This window comes from Danio rerio, chromosome 7 (assembly GCF_049306965.1).
Source record: "Danio rerio strain Tuebingen ecotype United States chromosome 7, GRCz12tu, whole genome shotgun sequence".
In the NCBI taxonomy this organism is placed as follows: Eukaryota; Metazoa; Chordata; class Actinopteri; order Cypriniformes; family Danionidae; genus Danio; species Danio rerio.
The window spans coordinates 6,131,546-6,150,318 of record NC_133182.1 but is presented as its reverse complement, the minus strand read 5'-3'; the positions used below and the strand labels follow the sequence as shown (position 1 = coordinate 6,150,318).

At 39.8% G+C, this 18,773-nt stretch overlaps 1 protein-coding gene across 2 annotated transcripts; it reads right to left on the bottom strand.

Moving 5' to 3' along the window:
* Window positions 1-5,950: 5,950 nt before the first annotated feature.
* Window positions 5,951-18,721, bottom strand: LOC570739 (Fc receptor-like protein 5). 2 transcript variants are annotated; one of them, XM_073907957.1, is made up of 12 exons: window positions 18,446-18,721; window positions 16,433-16,720; window positions 14,545-14,826; window positions 13,940-14,221; window positions 12,083-12,370; window positions 11,546-11,818; window positions 11,026-11,337; window positions 10,660-10,938; window positions 10,293-10,544; window positions 9,712-9,954; window positions 9,431-9,544; window positions 5,951-9,354 (listed from the first exon to the last, which is right to left on the bottom strand). In XM_073907957.1, exons 1-12 carry the CDS (start codon window positions 18,708-18,710, stop codon window positions 9,284-9,286), a joined length of 2,949 nt encoding a protein of 982 aa, XP_073764058.1. In that variant the 5' UTR covers window positions 18,711-18,721; the 3' UTR covers window positions 5,951-9,283. The 2 variants fall into 2 exon arrangements, with proteins under 2 accessions (XP_073764058.1, XP_073764059.1); XM_073907958.1 differs by lacking the exons at window positions 12,083-12,370; window positions 13,940-14,221; window positions 14,545-14,826; window positions 18,446-18,721 and having other exon boundaries at window positions 8,537-9,354; window positions 16,433-16,605.
* Window positions 18,722-18,773: the final 52 nt, after the last annotated feature.

Here is an 18,773-nt window from a genome sequence, read left to right as displayed (position 1 = left end):
ATCAAAAATATTTGTAATATTTCAATTCTTACAATCGACTACTCAGCAAGTTACCACCTGCCTATCGTGACAGCTTCGTTGAGAACTGTCTAAGCCGGGGTATCCTCCAGACAGGCACAGACAGAACCTATAAACGCCCCGATCTGGCCACCTGGTTAGAGATTAAGTCCCAGGAGAAGCGAATTTCCAGCCGAGCTGCAGCTTTGTTCCCGAGTGACCTAGGTAAACCCACAACATATTCCCGTCCAAAGGAGCGATTCACACCTGTCCTGTTGACCAGCAAGAAAAACATAAAAAGTCCTGATACTGCAGCACAGAGATCTAGCCCAAAGTCAAAGCCCAGGCCATATTGTCCTCATTGTGGTAGCCAAGACTGTTATCTGAATGCATGGGAAGAGTTTAAGAAACTAACTACAGCTCAAGTTACCACTTGAACTAGAGAATGAAAGTGCTGCTGGAGGTGTGGTCAAACTCATGAAGTGGCGGTCTGCAAACTTAAGCGCCCATGCAGTGTCTGCAAAGGAGTTACATCTTACCGTTCTACATAATTCAGTTCAAGACACTTCTAGAGCTGTTCTCATGGTAAGTTACCAGAATTAATCTGGATCGACAAAACTGTTCCCCCTAAGGTCATGCTGAAAGTGATTAAAGTCCTGCAACACAGTGATCAAAAAACTATGGAAACCCATGCTGTTCTCGATGATGTATCAGAGAGAACATTAGTGCTCCAGCCAGTTGTGCAACAGCTTAAATCCTCTGGTTCCCCTGAACTGCTCTCGCTGCAGACCATTTACCAGTTTCACGCTGAACTTACAGGATCATCTGTATCATTTGAGGTGTCATCTGTATCCAATCCTACAAAGAAGTTTGCGATACACAACACATTCACTGTCACAGGTCTGTTTCTAGCTGAACGCCATTACCCAATGGCTGCTCTGCAAAGGGCTTATAGACACCTAAAAGATCTGCCACTGCCTCCCATGGATAAAGTGAGACCACTGCTCCTCATTGGGTCCGACATGCCGCCTCTCCTGACACCAGTTCAGCCTGGATGCAAGGGCCCACCAGGGGGACCCATTTCTGTTCGTACACAACTAGGATGGTCTCTCCAAGGCCCCATGAGCCCGATGCAGCCCTCAATATGAAGACACTGCTGACTTCCTCTTATGTCAGTTCCCACCTATGATAACCTGTTTCAACATGTGGGGAGACTGGCAGGTGGACACACTCCCATACAACACCAAGATGGTTACCAGGTCCAAACAGGACAAGGAGGCTTACACTTTGCTGCAGAATGCAACCGTCAAGAGTGACTGTGGATGGTGTACAACGATATGCTACACCATTACCGAGACGGACCCCTTGAACCTTACTCCACGCAGATAAAACAGCAATTCTCCCACGTTTACGCCATACTGAGCGTACCCTTGAAAGGAATCCTGAAAGGGCCAAAGTCTACTGCAGTGAGATTACTAAATTGGAGTCAGCTTGTTATGTAGCAAAAATAACAGCAGAGGAAGCAAACCATAGTGCAGAGTCCTGGTTCATTCCGCACCACATGGTGCACCATAATAGTAAAGACAGAATTATCTTCAACTGCTCCTTCCAGCACCATGGACAGTCTTTGAATGATCAGCTACTGCCGGGGCCAACGTTGGGACCATCCTTACTAGGCGTCCTCCTGAGATTCTGCCAGCACACAGTTGCTATCAGTTGGCACATCAAAGGTATGTTCCACCAGGTCCGTTTGTTGCCAGGAGACAAATCTGTGCTACGTTTCCTCTGATGAGGAATGTGCAGAGACGCAAAACCTGAAATATATGAATGGCAGGTGCTCCATTTGGCACATTGTGCAGTCCCTGTTGTGCCATTCATGCCCTCCAACACCACGTCCAAGAGCACAAAGAAGATAAAACTGTATTGGTTGATATTGTGGAACATTCGTTTTATGTTGACAACTGCCTTCATAGTGTACCAATGGTGAGTGAGGTTAAGGTGATAGTAGATGGGTTACACCAGCTCCTTTCTGAAGGTGGCTTTGAAATTAGACAGTGGGCATGCAATATACCATCCGTAACCGAACACCTACCTTCAGAGGCCAGGTTTGCAAGTAGAGAGCGCTGGTTAGCACAAAGCAGTACTGATCTTCAGGAGCCCACTCTTAGGTTACGGTGGGACTGCATCAATGACACCTTGGGATACAACTTGCACTCTGTAGAGGCTGTTGAACCTACCCTGAGGAACAAATATAAAACATTGGCGAGTCCGTACAACCCTTTAGGGTTCATTACACCATTCACTACTAGAGCCAAGGTTATCATCCAGGACCTCTGGAAGCACAACCTTGGTTGGGACGACCCCGTAGAGCCATCACATTTGAGAAATACTTGGCTTACCTGGGTAGAAGAACTCCCTACACTTACCAAGATGCAATTCCCTCGGGCATATACCCCAGCCTCTGCTGACAACCCATCGGCTATACGAGAGCTTCATGTCTTCAGTGATGCGTTGGAGAGAGCCTATGGTTCAGTGGCCTATCTACGCACCACCGATGAGCAAGGACAAGTCCATATTACCTCTGTCTCGGCCAGGTCTAGAGTCACGCCTCGCAAATGCCTATCTGTGCCATTTTTGGAGTTATGTGCTGCCCTTACTGGGGCCCAACTGGGGAGAATAATCCAAGCTGAGTTGACCGTACCAATCTACAAGGTCACTTTCTGGTCTGATTCTACAACAGTGTTGTATTGGTAAACATCTGAATCGTGCCACTACAAAATTACAGCCATATCATTGGAGTCATTGGATTTTAGATGGTGGAACGTCTGAAGCAGTTAACTTTTCCTAGTTGTGTGTAAAATTTACATAAGACTAATCCAGAGTAATTTTTTAGCTGGAATAGCATTTGTAGAGTGATGCTGTCTTTGTTTACAAAAACAACTGTAATTAAATTGTGAATAAATATGGTGCTTGTTAGCGATTAGTAAATTGCATTAGTTATTTGGTTTGTTTTTCCAAGTATAATTCGTAGTGGGAACAAAAACTGTAATCGTCCGTTATCTATGAGAAAGTGATGCATGAGCGGGACCTACAGTTTCAAAGCATATAATTGGTATATTTGTTTGCAGGCGTTTCTACTTTATGACCAATAAAATCAGCATCAAACATTTATTGCACCAATCAAAAAATGTTGGTTATTCCTTATAAAATTTGCATAAGAGATTAATTAATAGCCAGTATTTTTAATCAGTCTGTCATAAAGCGAACATGATTAAACAACTGAAGACAGCACCTGAGAAGGGTTTCAAAAAGGAGCTGACAAAAACTGCCAGCAAAGGAGGAAAGAAGCGCAAGTGGACCTGTAGCAGCCCTTCAGCTTTCAATAAATAGACAGTTATTGACGGGTGCATTTAAAATGGTTTACTTGGATGCAATTAAGTTTATCACATAAATCATCACTGTCTCAGTTCTTTGTTGTATACACCAAAGCATCAAAAGACCAAAGGCACCAAAAACACCGTAAAACTAGAGAAAACAAACAACATAGAAAAATAAACAAACATTTACAAAACATCTAACATTTTGCAAATAAATCAAACAATAAACAAAACACACCTCGCTCTGCTTGCTGAAGGGACACTAAAAGCTCAAGGCATTCTTCCGAGCTGTACATGTTAGCTCGTAGACAAACGTGAATTGCTCTTACTCTGCTTTGTCTCACTTAAATCCTATCAGTCAAGAGCGCCCTCCTATGGTGAATCCAATTATGGCAAGCAAGGCGAGTGCATTAAATTATGGGCAGTTACAGGACCAGGAAGAAGAGTTATGCTATCTACGTGTACAAAGTGTTGAAGCAGGTTCACCCTGACACTGGAATCTCCTCTAAGGCGTCTCGTCTCGCTCACTATAACAAGCGCTCCACCATCACATCGAGAGAGATCCAGACCGCCGTGCGTCTGCTGCTGCCCGGGGAGCTGGCCAAACACGCCGTGTCTGAGGGCACAAAAAGTACACCAAGTACACCAGCTCCAAGTAAACCACTGTCATCTTCTGCAAACCAAATGCTCTTCCAAGAGCCACCCATACTGTCTTTAAATGAGCTTATACTTGTATTTTTAACCTAAACGCAGTGTTATTTGTTTACTCGATAAAACGCTCATCGAAGCATAAAAGAAAATCTGGTTTGAGTGCTAGAACAGTAAACGTTGAAATGAACATACGGATATTTCGAGTATTTCTAACATAATTTGGAAAGTATGTAATGTAAATGTTTTCTGTGTTTTGCTGTATGTATTGTGAGAGATCTGCAATAGGCTCTGCTTTGTCTAACAAATTTAATTATTGGCCGTTTTGAATTAAAATGAGTTTATGCAGTGTGAATTCCTATGAAGCAGTTTTTTTTAAATAAGACATTCTTCGCACATAGTAGAAAGTAGCATTTTGCTTATAATGGTCTTCACTTTTAGAGTCAAAGTCACTTTTTTTCTCTGATTGATTTTGTACCAAAGGAAATAATGTTTATTCGTTATTAAAACTGCTTTCAAATGTGTTATATAGTGTTACATGGCAGCACCTATTGGTTATTTATGTTTGTATTATGTGTCTCATTGTGGTTTTCTTTTTATTACTCCAGTTCACTTCCTTGTTTTTGCCAACTGCTGTTCCTGATTGGCTGGTTCACATCTACTTGATGCAACCAATCCTGACACTGCTTTATGCTGATTGGTTCCTCTGTGACAACTCGGTTCCAGTTTCAGCCAATCAGATTACTTCAGCTCACTATATATGTTTTTGTCTGCCAACAGATTGGCATTCATTTGTGAGCGCGACTAGTAAATGTTTTCTATACCTGCTTGTTCGCTTGATTGAACCTGTGTTTATATCCCCATTTTGTTCAGTTTTGTTGTAATATAATGTCCGACTTATCTATTATTTACACTGTGTTGTCATTTTGGTATAGTTACTGTTCTTACCTGTGTAATCATTCATTCCCTTTCCTCATGTTTCCTTAAAGAGGTTTGGTAGAAAGACTGGTAGGTAAATAGGTCACGTGACATACATTTCAACACATAGGAGTTCAACTGTCTAGAGCAGTAGTTCTCAAAATTTTTACATCAAAGACCACCTCAGAAAAAGTTTATCTCTCCAAGTACCACCAAAATGAGCAGCATTGAAATACAGTAGCGTAGTAGGCCCAGTAAAGCAACTACAACGAAAAGAAAAAAATGTGGCAGATTACCTCAGAAATATAGGCTATATATCACATATGGCGCATTATATAAATAATTTTTGATACATTTTAAAATATATATAGCTTGTGCATGACATATTTCATTCCTTCGCTTACCACTAAAAGGAAGCCCACGTACCACAGTTTGCGAACCACTGGTCTAGAGATACACTATAGGAAGGGGGTCAGCGCCAACCCGTGCATTTTTGGTTAAGTGGATAGTGTAGTTTAGGTAAGACGTCTTGGGCGTTGAAGATTTTTTTTTTTTTTACATTGTTGTTTATTATACTAGATTAGCGGGGATTTGATATTAGTAAGACTGTTTGTTTTTGATTGTTTCTTTGCTTTCTAATTTATGTTTTGTTTTGGTTGTGAATTGTAAATAGCTCACTCACTGCTTCACTTATCACCACTTGTAAAAAAATCACATTATTTGCACAGCAATTCTTGTATGTGGTCATTACTTTGAGTAACATTTACTTTGAGAGTTTGTTTGAACCAAATCCTTGATCAATTGTGCAACCCCACTTCCCTAGACTGCCCAGGGGTTGTAACATACATGCTAGTTTAACAGTCTTGTGAAAAACCTTCAGTAGCTTGAAATGGATTCGCATGAAGTTCTCTAAAACATTACAGAAAGTTGAAATATATCAGTTCATTAGCTGAAGCTTTCTTACACTCTTCTTGCATTAGATGATGGTTAACAAATGATAACACAGACATGAAGCAAATCAATAATATATTTATTACACACTTATGTTCATTTCAACAAAAATAAAAACCTTTGATTAGTAATTACTCAAGTAAACAATAGAAAAAGAAACGGGTGTCCAAAAAAAAAAAAAAATCAGAAATATACAAAGATAAATAAAATAATTCACTACTGGATAAAAACAGACATAACATAACACTTGGGCTGACCCCGAATAGTTAAAGATTTAATGCATTGTTAGGAAGAGCCTGATTTGACTGCCAATCTCTGGCATATTCACAGAAGAAAATTATGAAACGAGGATCATGCCATCTAGATTACATAAGTGCTCCTCAATGTCTGATTTCGTTGAACTTTTATCCTATTTCCTTAATATATAGCCTGTTGGCATAATGCTCTAAATAAAACAATGACCTGGAAATAAAGCTTTTATTAAGAATTTTTCATGCATGTGAATAAACCTGTAAGAGATTTGTTTTACTTTCTGTGATGTATGATCGACGGGAGTATTTAAAGGCAACAGGGTTTTAGATCATTTACAATATATAGATAATAGATTTGATAAATTAATTCTGAATTATTACAAGTGTCATTATTGCTTTTGTAAAATATGATGGAAGATGCGGTTAAGTCAACAGCTCATGTCATATCTCACAACAACTCGCACTGAAAATGGGTGTTTTAACCAGCCGGATCTCACAAGAAATCGTAAGTATTTTACGTTTTGGCAGTTTAGTGGCTAATTCGTATGGGCTCAGTCATCTGAAAATGTATGAATTTAAAAAGGAGGCGTGGCACCTAACCCCACCCCTAAACCCAACCGTCATTAGGGGATGAGCAAATCGTACAAAATTGTACGAATTCAAACGAATTAGCCACTAAATCAAAAAGTTACGAATTGCTGTGAGATTGTGTTGGTTTTAACCAATAAGATTCTCAGAAGACTTTTCTTTCTTTTACTTACACAGTACAATAGTTCTATTATCAATATTAATGTAATCGAAAATAAACAGCTTGAGAGGTAAGCTATGCAAATAGTAACGCTTCAATCTGCTTATCTGTTGAATAAAGCACTTAATGCAGCAGTTTAACAAAAGCTATGTTGGATAGCTTTTATATTTTGGCTACATTTTAGTTTCATAACTTTCTGTCAACAATAATCTGGTGTTCATATATTAGATGGGGATCAAAGTGCACATAGTTTTCAGTCACATTAAGTGAAGTCTATTTATTTCGAGAGGATCACATGCTTATGATGGAACACAGCTGGTCATGCGTTAGCCAATTCATGATTCACCAATCAGACGATTCCTAAGCCACTATAAATACCCTAAGTTTCATATAACAGCCATCTTTGTTTTGAAGAATCCCCCCTTTTACCCATACTTCTTTCCTAGATGGGTGGCACTGCTACCCAGTGGTTAGCACTGTTGCCTCACAGCAAGAACGTCACAGGTTCTGGTAATTATCAAGCCAGCCAACATTTCTGTGCAGATCTTACACGTTCTCCCCGTGCTCACGTGGGTTTCCCCCGAGTTCCTCTCACCGTCTAAAAACATGCAACTTAAGTTTATTGACTATCCAAATCGGCACCTTAGACATGCTAATAGTAAGTATTTTTCTTTTAAGAGCAACCACTTTCTGTTCATTAGCTTCTACAGCAGAGAAGTTTTGAGATCTACCTTAGCTCAAACTCCTCTCTCGCCTTGCACACTGGAGGGAGCCCCGGGTTCGAGCATCTTATGAGCTCAGGGCTCTCTCCTGAGACAGCATGCCAAACAAGCTTTATAAGCAATCATCAGTTAAGTGTGAACTCTTGAAAGAACAGATGACCTGTCAAGCTATAGGCAATGAACATTTTCACCCATATTTCATCGACTAAATTAGCACTGCTATTATTTCATTTAATTTTCTTGTCGGCTTAGTCCCTTTATTAATCCGGGGTCGCCACAGCGGAATGAAACACCAACTTATTCAGCAAGATTTATTGCAGCAGATGCCTTTCCAGCTGCAACCCATCTCTGGGAAACATCCACACACACACTATGGACAATTTAGCCTTCCCAATTCATCTGTACCACATATCTTTGGACTGTAGGGGAAACTGGAGCACCCGGAGGAAACCCACGCGAAGGCAGGGAGAACATGCAAACTCCACACAGAAACGCTAACTGATCCGAGGTTCGAACCAGTGACCTTCTTGCTGTGAGGTGACAGCATTACCTACTGCGCCACTGTCTCACCCCACTGCTATTATTTACAAATAAAATACAATGTTAGGACTTATAGCTATATTCCTCTTTAATACACTTTTTGATATCTTACCTAACAATGATACTTAATACTTCATCCAGTAGAAAACTAGATTTAAGCCCTTCCAGCTGCAACCCAGTACTGAAAAACACCTGTACGCTCCTGCATTCACACACATACACATTTATTGATCGCTCAGTGTCATCTACCAAACTATTTTTGATTCATGTTTTAAATACACCTTGATACCTGCTCTTTGGGCCTTTTGCTCATTTGCTCTGCACTTTATGGCTTTATTCTGTCTAAAACGATTTATTTTTGTTTAATAAATAAATATTTTAATAAGTATGATATATAAAAATGTATTTTCTGTTCAAATAAAATCCTTGTTTTCGTGTGCATCAATGCTACGTTCCATGTGTGAATTTTTTTTTTACGTAGGCAGACATATGATTTGAGTATAAGTCAAATACTGACAAGATTTGTACATTTAAATTCGACTGAATCAAATCCAGCCCTGCAAAATACACACAGCCTTTAAAAAGAGGAAAACACTATTAAAATATACTCAATGAAATGCAATACCTAAAGGTCCTGTGCAATTAAAATAATGTATTTTAGATGTTCTACTGTAATAGAAAACTAGGACACAATTCACAATTAGAAAATGTAAACCTGAAATCAACGTACAAAGCTTGCACTTAGTCGCTTTTGCCTTAACAGATCAACTAATTTTTTGACGTCACCTCATACTTCAGTTTCTCATCAAATCTTCAGACCAATCAAATGCTCTAGTGTCTGACATGCCCCGCCCCTCTTAAGACGCTTCACATTTGTTTTTAATTTGACACACTTGAGCTCAACCGCTCTCACTGGAAGAGCTGTGAGAATGTAGTTGATTTTTGAAAGAGCGATGAGAAAAAGTGGAGTTTAAGAGTGAGGAACTACTTTTTCAGTTGAGATTACACCTAACATTGAATAAAAATACACATTTTAAAACACTTTACAGAACATTATTAACAAATAAATGATACATAAGGTAATTAAAGTGTTGCAGGAATAACAATATTAAAGATCGATGTTCAAAATCTTTAGATGTTAAACATGTTATGAAGACTGAAGTTTAATCCTCTACTCTGACTTTCCTCTTCAGAAGATTGAACTGTAAAATAAACAAAACACTTATGTTCTGTTTGGAGAAATCAGAGTTTGAGAGACGGATCAGACAGAAGTTTTACCTCTCGCTTTGTAGATTTTGTAGAGCAGCACGACTGTCGCTGACAGATACGGACAAACAGCCAGAAGAAAAACGACAATCTTACAGGCAGAAATCTGAGCAGGTGAATCTGATGCTGAAAATAGAAACACAAACACATCCCTGAACAATATAGCTCTATATTAAAGACACGTAGGAGATTAAAATAATACACTGACAACAAAGAGCCAATAATCAAGTGTCTTATACAATAAACAGATGAGGAAAATTCAGTGAGAGTTTCAGAACTGCAGTGAGTCTCACCTCTGACTGAGATCCAGCTGTGCGGCGACTCTCCTCTCTCTGTTTTACAGTAGTAGAAACCCTCATCAGACTTTGAGACAGTAGGGATCCTCATCTCTCCTGTCTGATTCTGGATCAGTGATCCGTCTTTATAGAAATCAGCTGTGAGGATGGAGGAGTTTGTAGATCGATGTAAACAGTGTAGAGTCAGAGTTTCTCCCTCAATCACAGGATCAGCAGAACTCTCCAGAATCACAGCACCATCTACACAACACAACACAACACAACACAACACAGCACAACACAACACAGCACAGCACAGCACAGCACAACACAACACAACACAACACAACACAACACAACACACATCTGTTTAGTCTCAAAATATGAGTAAACTATTCATATCAACAGTATCATGAATGTATAACCTTCTTGAGCCTCACATACAACAGTTATAAATTCATTTTAGTTGTAGTCAGATTTTTAACCAATGACAAAATAATAATCAGGTTAATACGTCAGCCTGTGATTGGCTGTACAGAAGACAATGGTATAGGAATGTTAATGTGTGTGTATGCTGTGATCTCAGTAACAGGACTCACCATGTACAGTGATGTTCAGAGGATGGCGTTTCTCTCCAGATTCAGACTCACACCAGTAAACTCCAGTGTCAGATGTGCTGAGAGACTGGATTCCACATGTAGATCCTGTTTGTGCTGAACAATCTTGTGTGTTTGTGTGTGTGTATCTTCTCACTGTCCATCCAGCAGAGTCACAGCTCAGAGAGAGAGAGTCAGAGGAGAAGTGTTGACTTCTGCTGGGCCTGAGCACCAGACGCACTGAAGCAGAAACACCTGAGACAGAGAGCAAACGCAGACAAATATACTGCTGCTGTCACTGACATAAACCTACTGGCACATTCGAGATCAACAACAGCTCTGACAGCTGCTGAAAGCTGATTTCCCTCACCAGTGACCCACAGTGGCTGTGCGCTGCTGTTCTGTGAGGAATAGGCTGGTTCTCCTCTCTCTGCTCTGCAGGTATAAACTCCTGTGTGCTGTAGAGCAGCAGGACTGAGAGTGTAAGAGCCTCCAGCTCCTCTGCTGCTGTCTGACAGATGATCAGCATCTCTGAACCAGCTGAACGTCCAGCCTGTAGAGGAGCCTGGAACCTCACAGATCAGAGTCACCGAGTGTCCTTCAGTGAGCCACGGCTGTGGAGACACTCGCACTGCTGCCTGAGCTTCATCTGAACCAAACATGAGGAGTTACAGAGCCATAGAGGAGCAGATACAGACTCTGATAATACTGAACACACACACACACACACACTCACCTGAAGACACAGTCAGAGCAACAGCATCACTGCGCTGAGAGATCTGAGTGTTCATCTGTCCTGTACAGCTGTATTTACCACTTTGAAAGACCTCAACACGGCTGATCTTCAACTCTTGTGCTGAGCACCGGCTCACAGTGTTTTTATGTTGGTTATACTGGTTGTAGTGGTTATCTTGGTCTGTTTGCTCTATTTGCCATCTGTATGTCCACTCTGTGTGTCCTCTCCACTTTATATCACATCTGAGAGTGACTGTTTCCCCTTTGAACACATGTTCATCTGGCCATGCCGTCACCACAGCTTTAGGACTTTCTGTACAAACAGTTTAGTGTTTAGTTTTAATTCAGAATTTTAGGTACAGGCTCATTAGGAAAATGTGCCTAGGGCTACAGTTTTGAGAACCAAGAAATATGTGTTGTGGGTACATATGGCTGCAGTTTATTGTGTTTAGTCTTGATTGAGAGTTGTAGAAGTGCTGTAGATGTACAGATATACTGAATCACACTGTGTTTTCTCTCACCTGTAACATTGAGTGTCAGTTCATCACTGTATTGTGTGTAATAGACTGGTTCTCCTCTTCCAGCTCTACACCAGTACTGGCCTCCATCAGACACTGAATCAATCTTCATGCTGTAGGAGTGTGTTCTTGTCATCTTTATCTCAGAGTCGAGTGTGTTTTTGTACCAGTAGAAGTCCCATCCGGTAGACGAAGTGTTACAGGTCAAAGTCACTGTGTTTCCAGTCAGTGCAGCTCCTGCAGGATCTGATCTGAGTTTAGCCTTTGGTTTTAAGTCTGCATAAAAACAAGAATAGATTCAATCCTGACATATTAAAAAAGGATTGCTCTTCAGAGGATAAAAACACAGGTAGCTGGTGCTAAATCTGTTGGAAGACTATCCATGTGAGAAGTGAAATAAAGCTTTCTGCCACTGTTGGCTCTTTTGAAAAAAAAAAAAAAAAAAAAAAAACATGTGAATGGCTTGCGATTGGATGTGTGATTATACATAGAGTACATGTAGTAGATTGAGTTTAGGAGGAAAATATATATTAAACTCACCTTTCACTAAGAAAGAAGCAGCAGATGATTGAGTTGAGACTGATCTTCCATCTATGAGTCCTCTACACCAGTACTGACCCTGATCAGACTCAGCAGCTCCTCTGATAGTGAGAGTGTCTCTGTTTACAGTGTAATGACCATCAGACTGTAACTTTACACTGTTCCTATCTTTATACCACTCATATGTCCAGTCGCTATGATCAGACTCAATCACACACTTCAGATTGACTGTCTCTCCAGTGAATACAGCACTGTCTGGTGTCACAGTCACTGTAGGTATGGGTATAGCTGAGAAGGAAGACAGAAACAAAGTGACTCAAATGGCTCCCATACATACACAAAGGCCCTCTGCTGTGAGTAAAGGACTCTGTTATCATAAGGTTAATTTAATGTTTACATCTATCACATTTAGCCATAAATACAATTTGTCCACAAAGCAACCATTGGATCATCAACCCAATACCTTTTAGACTTTCACCTTTACTGTTTCCTGCTGGAATAACTTGCCTAAATCAATAAAAGTTGATGAATCTGTTGCCACAGTACCGATATGGCCAACCCAGGCTCATTCTGAAAACATACCTCTACAGACATTTCTGGAGACCGCGAAATACGTCCCGGCAACATGTTTTTCTGCAGTTTTTGTTTTAACAAATCCAGGAGAGGCCGTTGTGTACGCTTTTCGAGATCTCAAATGTGCCTGCTGTTCTTGTGTAAACCCACTAGAGGCCGCTGTTGACTGACTTTTTGACTGACTGAGTGAACGATCGACTGACCCACCCTCCCACTTCCCTAAACTCAACCAACACGTTTCAAAAGCCATCCAGAAAAAGAAAAGCCCTCGTCTGATTTTTTACCACGTTTTCAGATACATTGTCACCCTGTTATTTACTTGTTTATTTTATTTTTTAGATTCTGTTTTTGTTTTATTTTCTTCCTGGATTCGTTCTTCACCAGACTCAAACCCCATTGTCGTGGTCAACTCCTCTCTCTGCGTCACAAGTCCGCAGATGTACATGTCGAGCTAACGGACAAACTGGTTGCAGCCGGAATGCCGTCCACATGGAGGTAAGCGGTCAGCTGGTTAGCGCGAAAAGGAATGGCGTCAAACCGCCCCTTAGTGTTCATTTAAAAAAAATTAAATGCAGCCATACGTGCCTCTGGCTACATAATTCGCGGTCTCCAGAAACGTCTGTATGGCTACGTTTTTAGACTGAGTCTATGTTGCATATGGCCTATACGCAGATTGCACAAGATGCGTGAAGCACAGCAAGGTGCAACATTTCTTTTGTCTTTGCCATGATGACAGTACATAATATTCATTTATTCCTTTTCTAACGCTTAGTCTCTCATTTATTAGGGGTCGCCACAGCAGATTGAACTGCCAGTACATACTATTTTACAAGCTATTTCGCAAGAAACTAGTATTCAAATGCACTTGAAAGGCTTAACTAGGTGAACTAGGAAAGTTAGCTTAATTTATATTTAGGCTAGTCATTGGACAACAGTGGTTTGTTTTGTAGCCAATCGAAAAAAAAAAAGTCATTCTAAAGGGGGCTAATAATATTGACCACAGTCGTTTTTGACCAAGTACAAGAGAGCTGTGTAATGACATTAAATGTAAAGCAGATTTCTCTTATAGGAATTTATTTTTCCAGCTAGTAACTGGACTCTAATCACCAAATGATTTAATGGCTTCTTACAAAATGATTTACAAACACAAATATGGAAACAGCCAGAACACATTAAATACAGTGACATAATGAGTAAGCAGTGTGACAGCACCTAATTTTGAACAAAAACAAACTGCTGGATGTGTGATTTTTGAGTTCGGGAAGACAATAACATTCAACTTACCCCTTACTGAGAGAGAAACAGCAGATGATTGTGTTAAGAATGATCTGATGAGTCCTTTACACCTGTACTGACCCTGATCAGACTCAGCAGCTTTAGTGATAGTGAGTGTGTCTCTGTTTACAGTGTAATGATCATCAGACTGTAACTTTACATTGATTGAGTCATTATACCACTCATATGTCCAGTCACTGTGATCAGACTCAATCACACACTTCAGCTTGACTGTCTCGCCAGTGAATACAGGACTATCTGGTGTCACAGTCACTGAAGATCTGGGTAAAGCTGAGGAGAAAGACAGAAACATTAAGTGACTCAAACAGCTCTTTATTAAAGTAAAATACTATGTTTTGTAAAGTTTGTACATCTATACAGAACTTCAACAGGCTGTCTGAAGACCTAACTCATTCACTATTATCTGTAAGTCACAGTATTCTCTTTGACGTTTTCAATGAAACATCCCTCAAGGTTATTTTTATTTTAGTTCTGAACTCTTCACAACTAAATATAAATCACTTCACACCTAATAATGCACAGCACTATCAGATTCAACATGCACAGACAAACAGATATTACATGATTGTAGTTATTTAAATGTGAAGCCTCACCTGATGCGCTCAGTGTAACAGCATCACTGATGTCTGATCTCTGTGAGTCTGATCTCTCTCCTCTACAGCTGTATTGACCACTGACAGACACAGAATCAGCTCTGAAACTCAACCCTGCTGCTGATGTTGTTCTGTGTGGATTGTGAGTGTCTCCATTTTTAAACCAGCAGTATTTGACCCACTGAATGTGTCCTCCTGTCTGTATGTCACATGTGAGAGTGACTCTCTCTCCAATGAACACTTGCTCATCTGGACTCACCTTCACTACAGGCTTTGGTCTCTCTGCATTAATACACACGAGGACATATTGATGAAAACAACTCAAAATGTCATTGTAAGTAAAATATCTCGAGAATTTCTAAAAACCAACATTGGTTGCAAAAAGTGATACATTCACACCATCAAAAACAAACAAACAAACAAACAAACAAACAAACAAACAAACAAACAAACAAACACAATTATATGTGGTGTAAGTGTGTTTAGATTCTTGGTGGAAATATTGCCACACATTAGCATTTCAGTATTGAGGCCACATTAAAGTATGCTATAATTACATACTGAGTGTAAATGAGAGTATTTATCACATAAATGCTGCCTTATTGGCACAATAAATGCTTTCCTACACCTAACCATAACCAGAAACCTTCCTATTTATTTTTTACCCAACAAGTTTAGCATTGTTGTATAATTCACACCAAACATGGCTTGGACAAATAAATCATGCTATTTTCGCAAGATTAGATGATTGAACATTTTTAGTTTACTCCATGTGTAAAATTCACTTCCCAATAGTTGCGGATTCACGTCATAGGCAGGGCTTCTTTATGCCTGGTGACTTTAGTTTCATTGCTAAATGGCTAACATGGATTTTATTGAGAGAGTAGCTTGGCTTTATGTGCTTTAAGCATAATTTAAGCATCAGATCCTTCAGAGGTGCACCCAGCTTTGCGAGTTTATCAGCTCCACTAGAAGCCGTTCCTGGATGACGAGCACTTTCAGCTGTACTTTCAGTGGGGCTGAGCCCAGTTTGAACAGCTGTTTCTCCTCAGGAGATCAACAACAGGTGCTACATCATAATCACTCCCCCTACTAGAGGATGCTCCTGATTGGTTAACGCAGCGCAAATGTCCGCCAAAGTTTAGATTTTCAACTCAAGCAATTCACACAATCACACCTTAAATGTGTCAAATACCTGAAACTCTTAATGTATGCCATGCTGTTTGCTCAACTCGCTTTATTGCATCACTCGCGCATCCTCATTTACACAAATAATGCCAAAGGATATCTAATTGTGTCTTTGCATTGACATAACATCACTCACACTTGATGCTTCATCAAAACAGCTGAATGGAGCGTACACTAACCTAAGTAATATTCAGTCACAAGAGGATGCCAAAACTTCAAAAACAGCAGGATAGCAGACAAGAATATAAAAATTCTCGTTGATGTATGTATAGAAACGTGAATGTATTCACCAATGGTTAAGACGATTCATAGTACACAGAAGAGCCTTTGTTATTAGCTCCAGCAGCTGATATCTTGAAATAACATACATACCTTGGAATAAAACCAATCGGAACAGAGTATTCTAGAGAAACGTGTAATGCCATTGAATAAAAAGCTAAATTCTCTAATTGACATTTGTTTTTCAAGCAAATATCTGAAGTCTAATCACCAAATTATTATACAGGCTGTGTGACAACAATGCTAAATCTTGTTTATTATTACTAAAAGGTATTAAAACAATATTAAAACAGCCAGAGCACATTAAATACTGTGGTGCATTCACTAAGCAGTAAGACATCACTTAATTCTGAAAAAACTACATTCTGTCTGCTGGATGTGTGATATTTGAGTGTGGGAAAAATAATAATATTCAACTCACCCATCACTGAGAGAGAAACAGCAGAGCTTGATTGTGATGAGTTTGGTCTTCCAGATCTCTGTCCTTTACACTGGTACTGACCCTGATCAGACTCAGCAGCTCCTCTGATAGTGAGAGTGTCTCTGTTTACAGTGTAACGACCATCAGACTGTAACTTTACACTGTTTCTGTCTTTATACCACTCATATGTCCAGTCACTGTAAGACTCAATCACACACTTCAGATTGACTGTCTCTCCAGTGAATACAGCACTGGCTGGTGTCACAGTCACTGTAGATCTGGGTAAAGCTGAGGAGGAAGACAGAAACAAAGTAAATAATACAAACAAACAAATAAATAAATAAATAAATAAATAAATAAATAATATCTGTATGCCCCTAAAAACTAAAATGATGTGCATTGCAGTTGATAATTAAGGTGCAGATCAGCATCTGTGAATGATTCCTTTAGGAAGGCTCTTGTAGGCTGAGTCAAACATGATAACTGAGACATTTTTTAAATAAGTGACCAATGTTTTTGTCCTTTAGTACCCAAGTTTGCTGTTAATATAAATGTGGATGTAAAAACAGTTATAATTGGTCATCTTTATAATAAGTGTGGAATAGTTATGCTGACTCATTTGGTACTGGTTAAACCGTAGCATCTGCACTGCACAAAAATCTAAAATAAATAATTTAGAGCATTCACACTTAGCTGATGATTAATTATAAAGCATGTTTGGCATGCTGTCCTGGGAGAGAGCCTTGAGTTTAGATGATCATCGAGCCCGGGGCTCCTTGTGTTTGCAGGGAGTGGAGTTTGAGCTTAGATCTTGAGAATTCCCTGGCTTATTTATGGCTAATGACAAATTAGGGATTGCTTTGAAGAGATACACTGCTGACTAAGAGCTCATCTATGATGCCAATTTGGTTTAGTCAATTTACTTATGTCGCATTTCTTTGTACAGTGGGAGGAAACCAAGGAACCCGGAGGAAACCCAAGCGAGCACAGGGAGAACATGTAACCTCGGCACATAAATTTCGTACTATATGTTAGTACTATACTAACCACTAGGAAAAGAGGAAGGAATTGGGGTGGAAGAGGGTATTCTTCAAGACGAAGATAATCAAGGCAAGAAATCCTGTGATCCTCTCAAAATTAGTTGATAAACTTCACTTTATGTTAATGAACAATTATTGTTAATGTTAATAAACCATTTCACAATTAACAATTGATTTCAGGTTATTTATGATTATGAATCGCATTATAGGACCTTGATCTCTGCTCTGTCAACTTACAATGTTGGAAAATTTAAGTTTTGGGTTTACAAAACCAAACAAATCCAATCAGATTGGTTATGATCAGATTAAAGTGTCCACTTCCAGCGGAGCATCTGAATGGGTTCACATGGGATGCCCTAAACCAGGGGTGACCAACCCTGATCCTGGAGATCTACCTTCCAGCAGATTTCAGTTTCAATACATATCAAACACAGCTGCCTTTAATTCTCAAGTGACACGTCACTTTTTATTTAATTGGTTCAGGTGTGTTTGATCAGGGCTGGAGCTGAACTCTACAGGAAAGTAACACCCAAGGTTGAGCACCCCTGCCCTGAACCCTTGAGCACTTGGGAACTAAACTGTTGTGACGTCACAGTAGCGTTGAATTTTGGGACATATAGCTGCTGTAGTGGACATATGAAGCCAACTTCCTACCTCTGTCAAAATGGTATGCCCATGTAAGCTTCCCTTGTTCACTTAAATAAGTGGAACAAACTTCAAAATGGCATGGGGATTCCCCAGAGGGAACAAAGAAAGAAAAGTTTGCAAGTGCATTAGAGCTGAAGATCTTTGGCCACTCATACACTGCATATTACGGTAGAGCCAAGTGACAGGGAAGATATTGCTACATTGAAACGCTGTCAAGGAAAATGAAGTGGATGTTCCTGGCTGGTAGAAAATAAACAAATAATCGCACCCAAAAATTAGCCTGATCAGATCTATAATAATGATGAGATAATCATTTTTAACTCACCTTTCACGGTGAGATTAACAAAGCTTGAATTTGATGAGACTGATCTTCCATAAATGAGTCCTCTACACCAGTACTGACCCTGATAATACTCAGTAGCCCATCTGATAGTGAGAATGTCTCCGTGTTCACCGGGTAACATCACTTCGTAACCATATCCCCTGATTGTATACCACTCATATGTCCAGTCACGGTGATCAGACTCAATCACACACTTCAGATTGACTGTCTCTCCAGTGAATACAGCATCGGCTGGTGTCACAGTCATTGTAGCTCTGAGAGGGTCTGTGAATAAAAACAAACGTCATTATTGTCTTACACGTTGTAAACA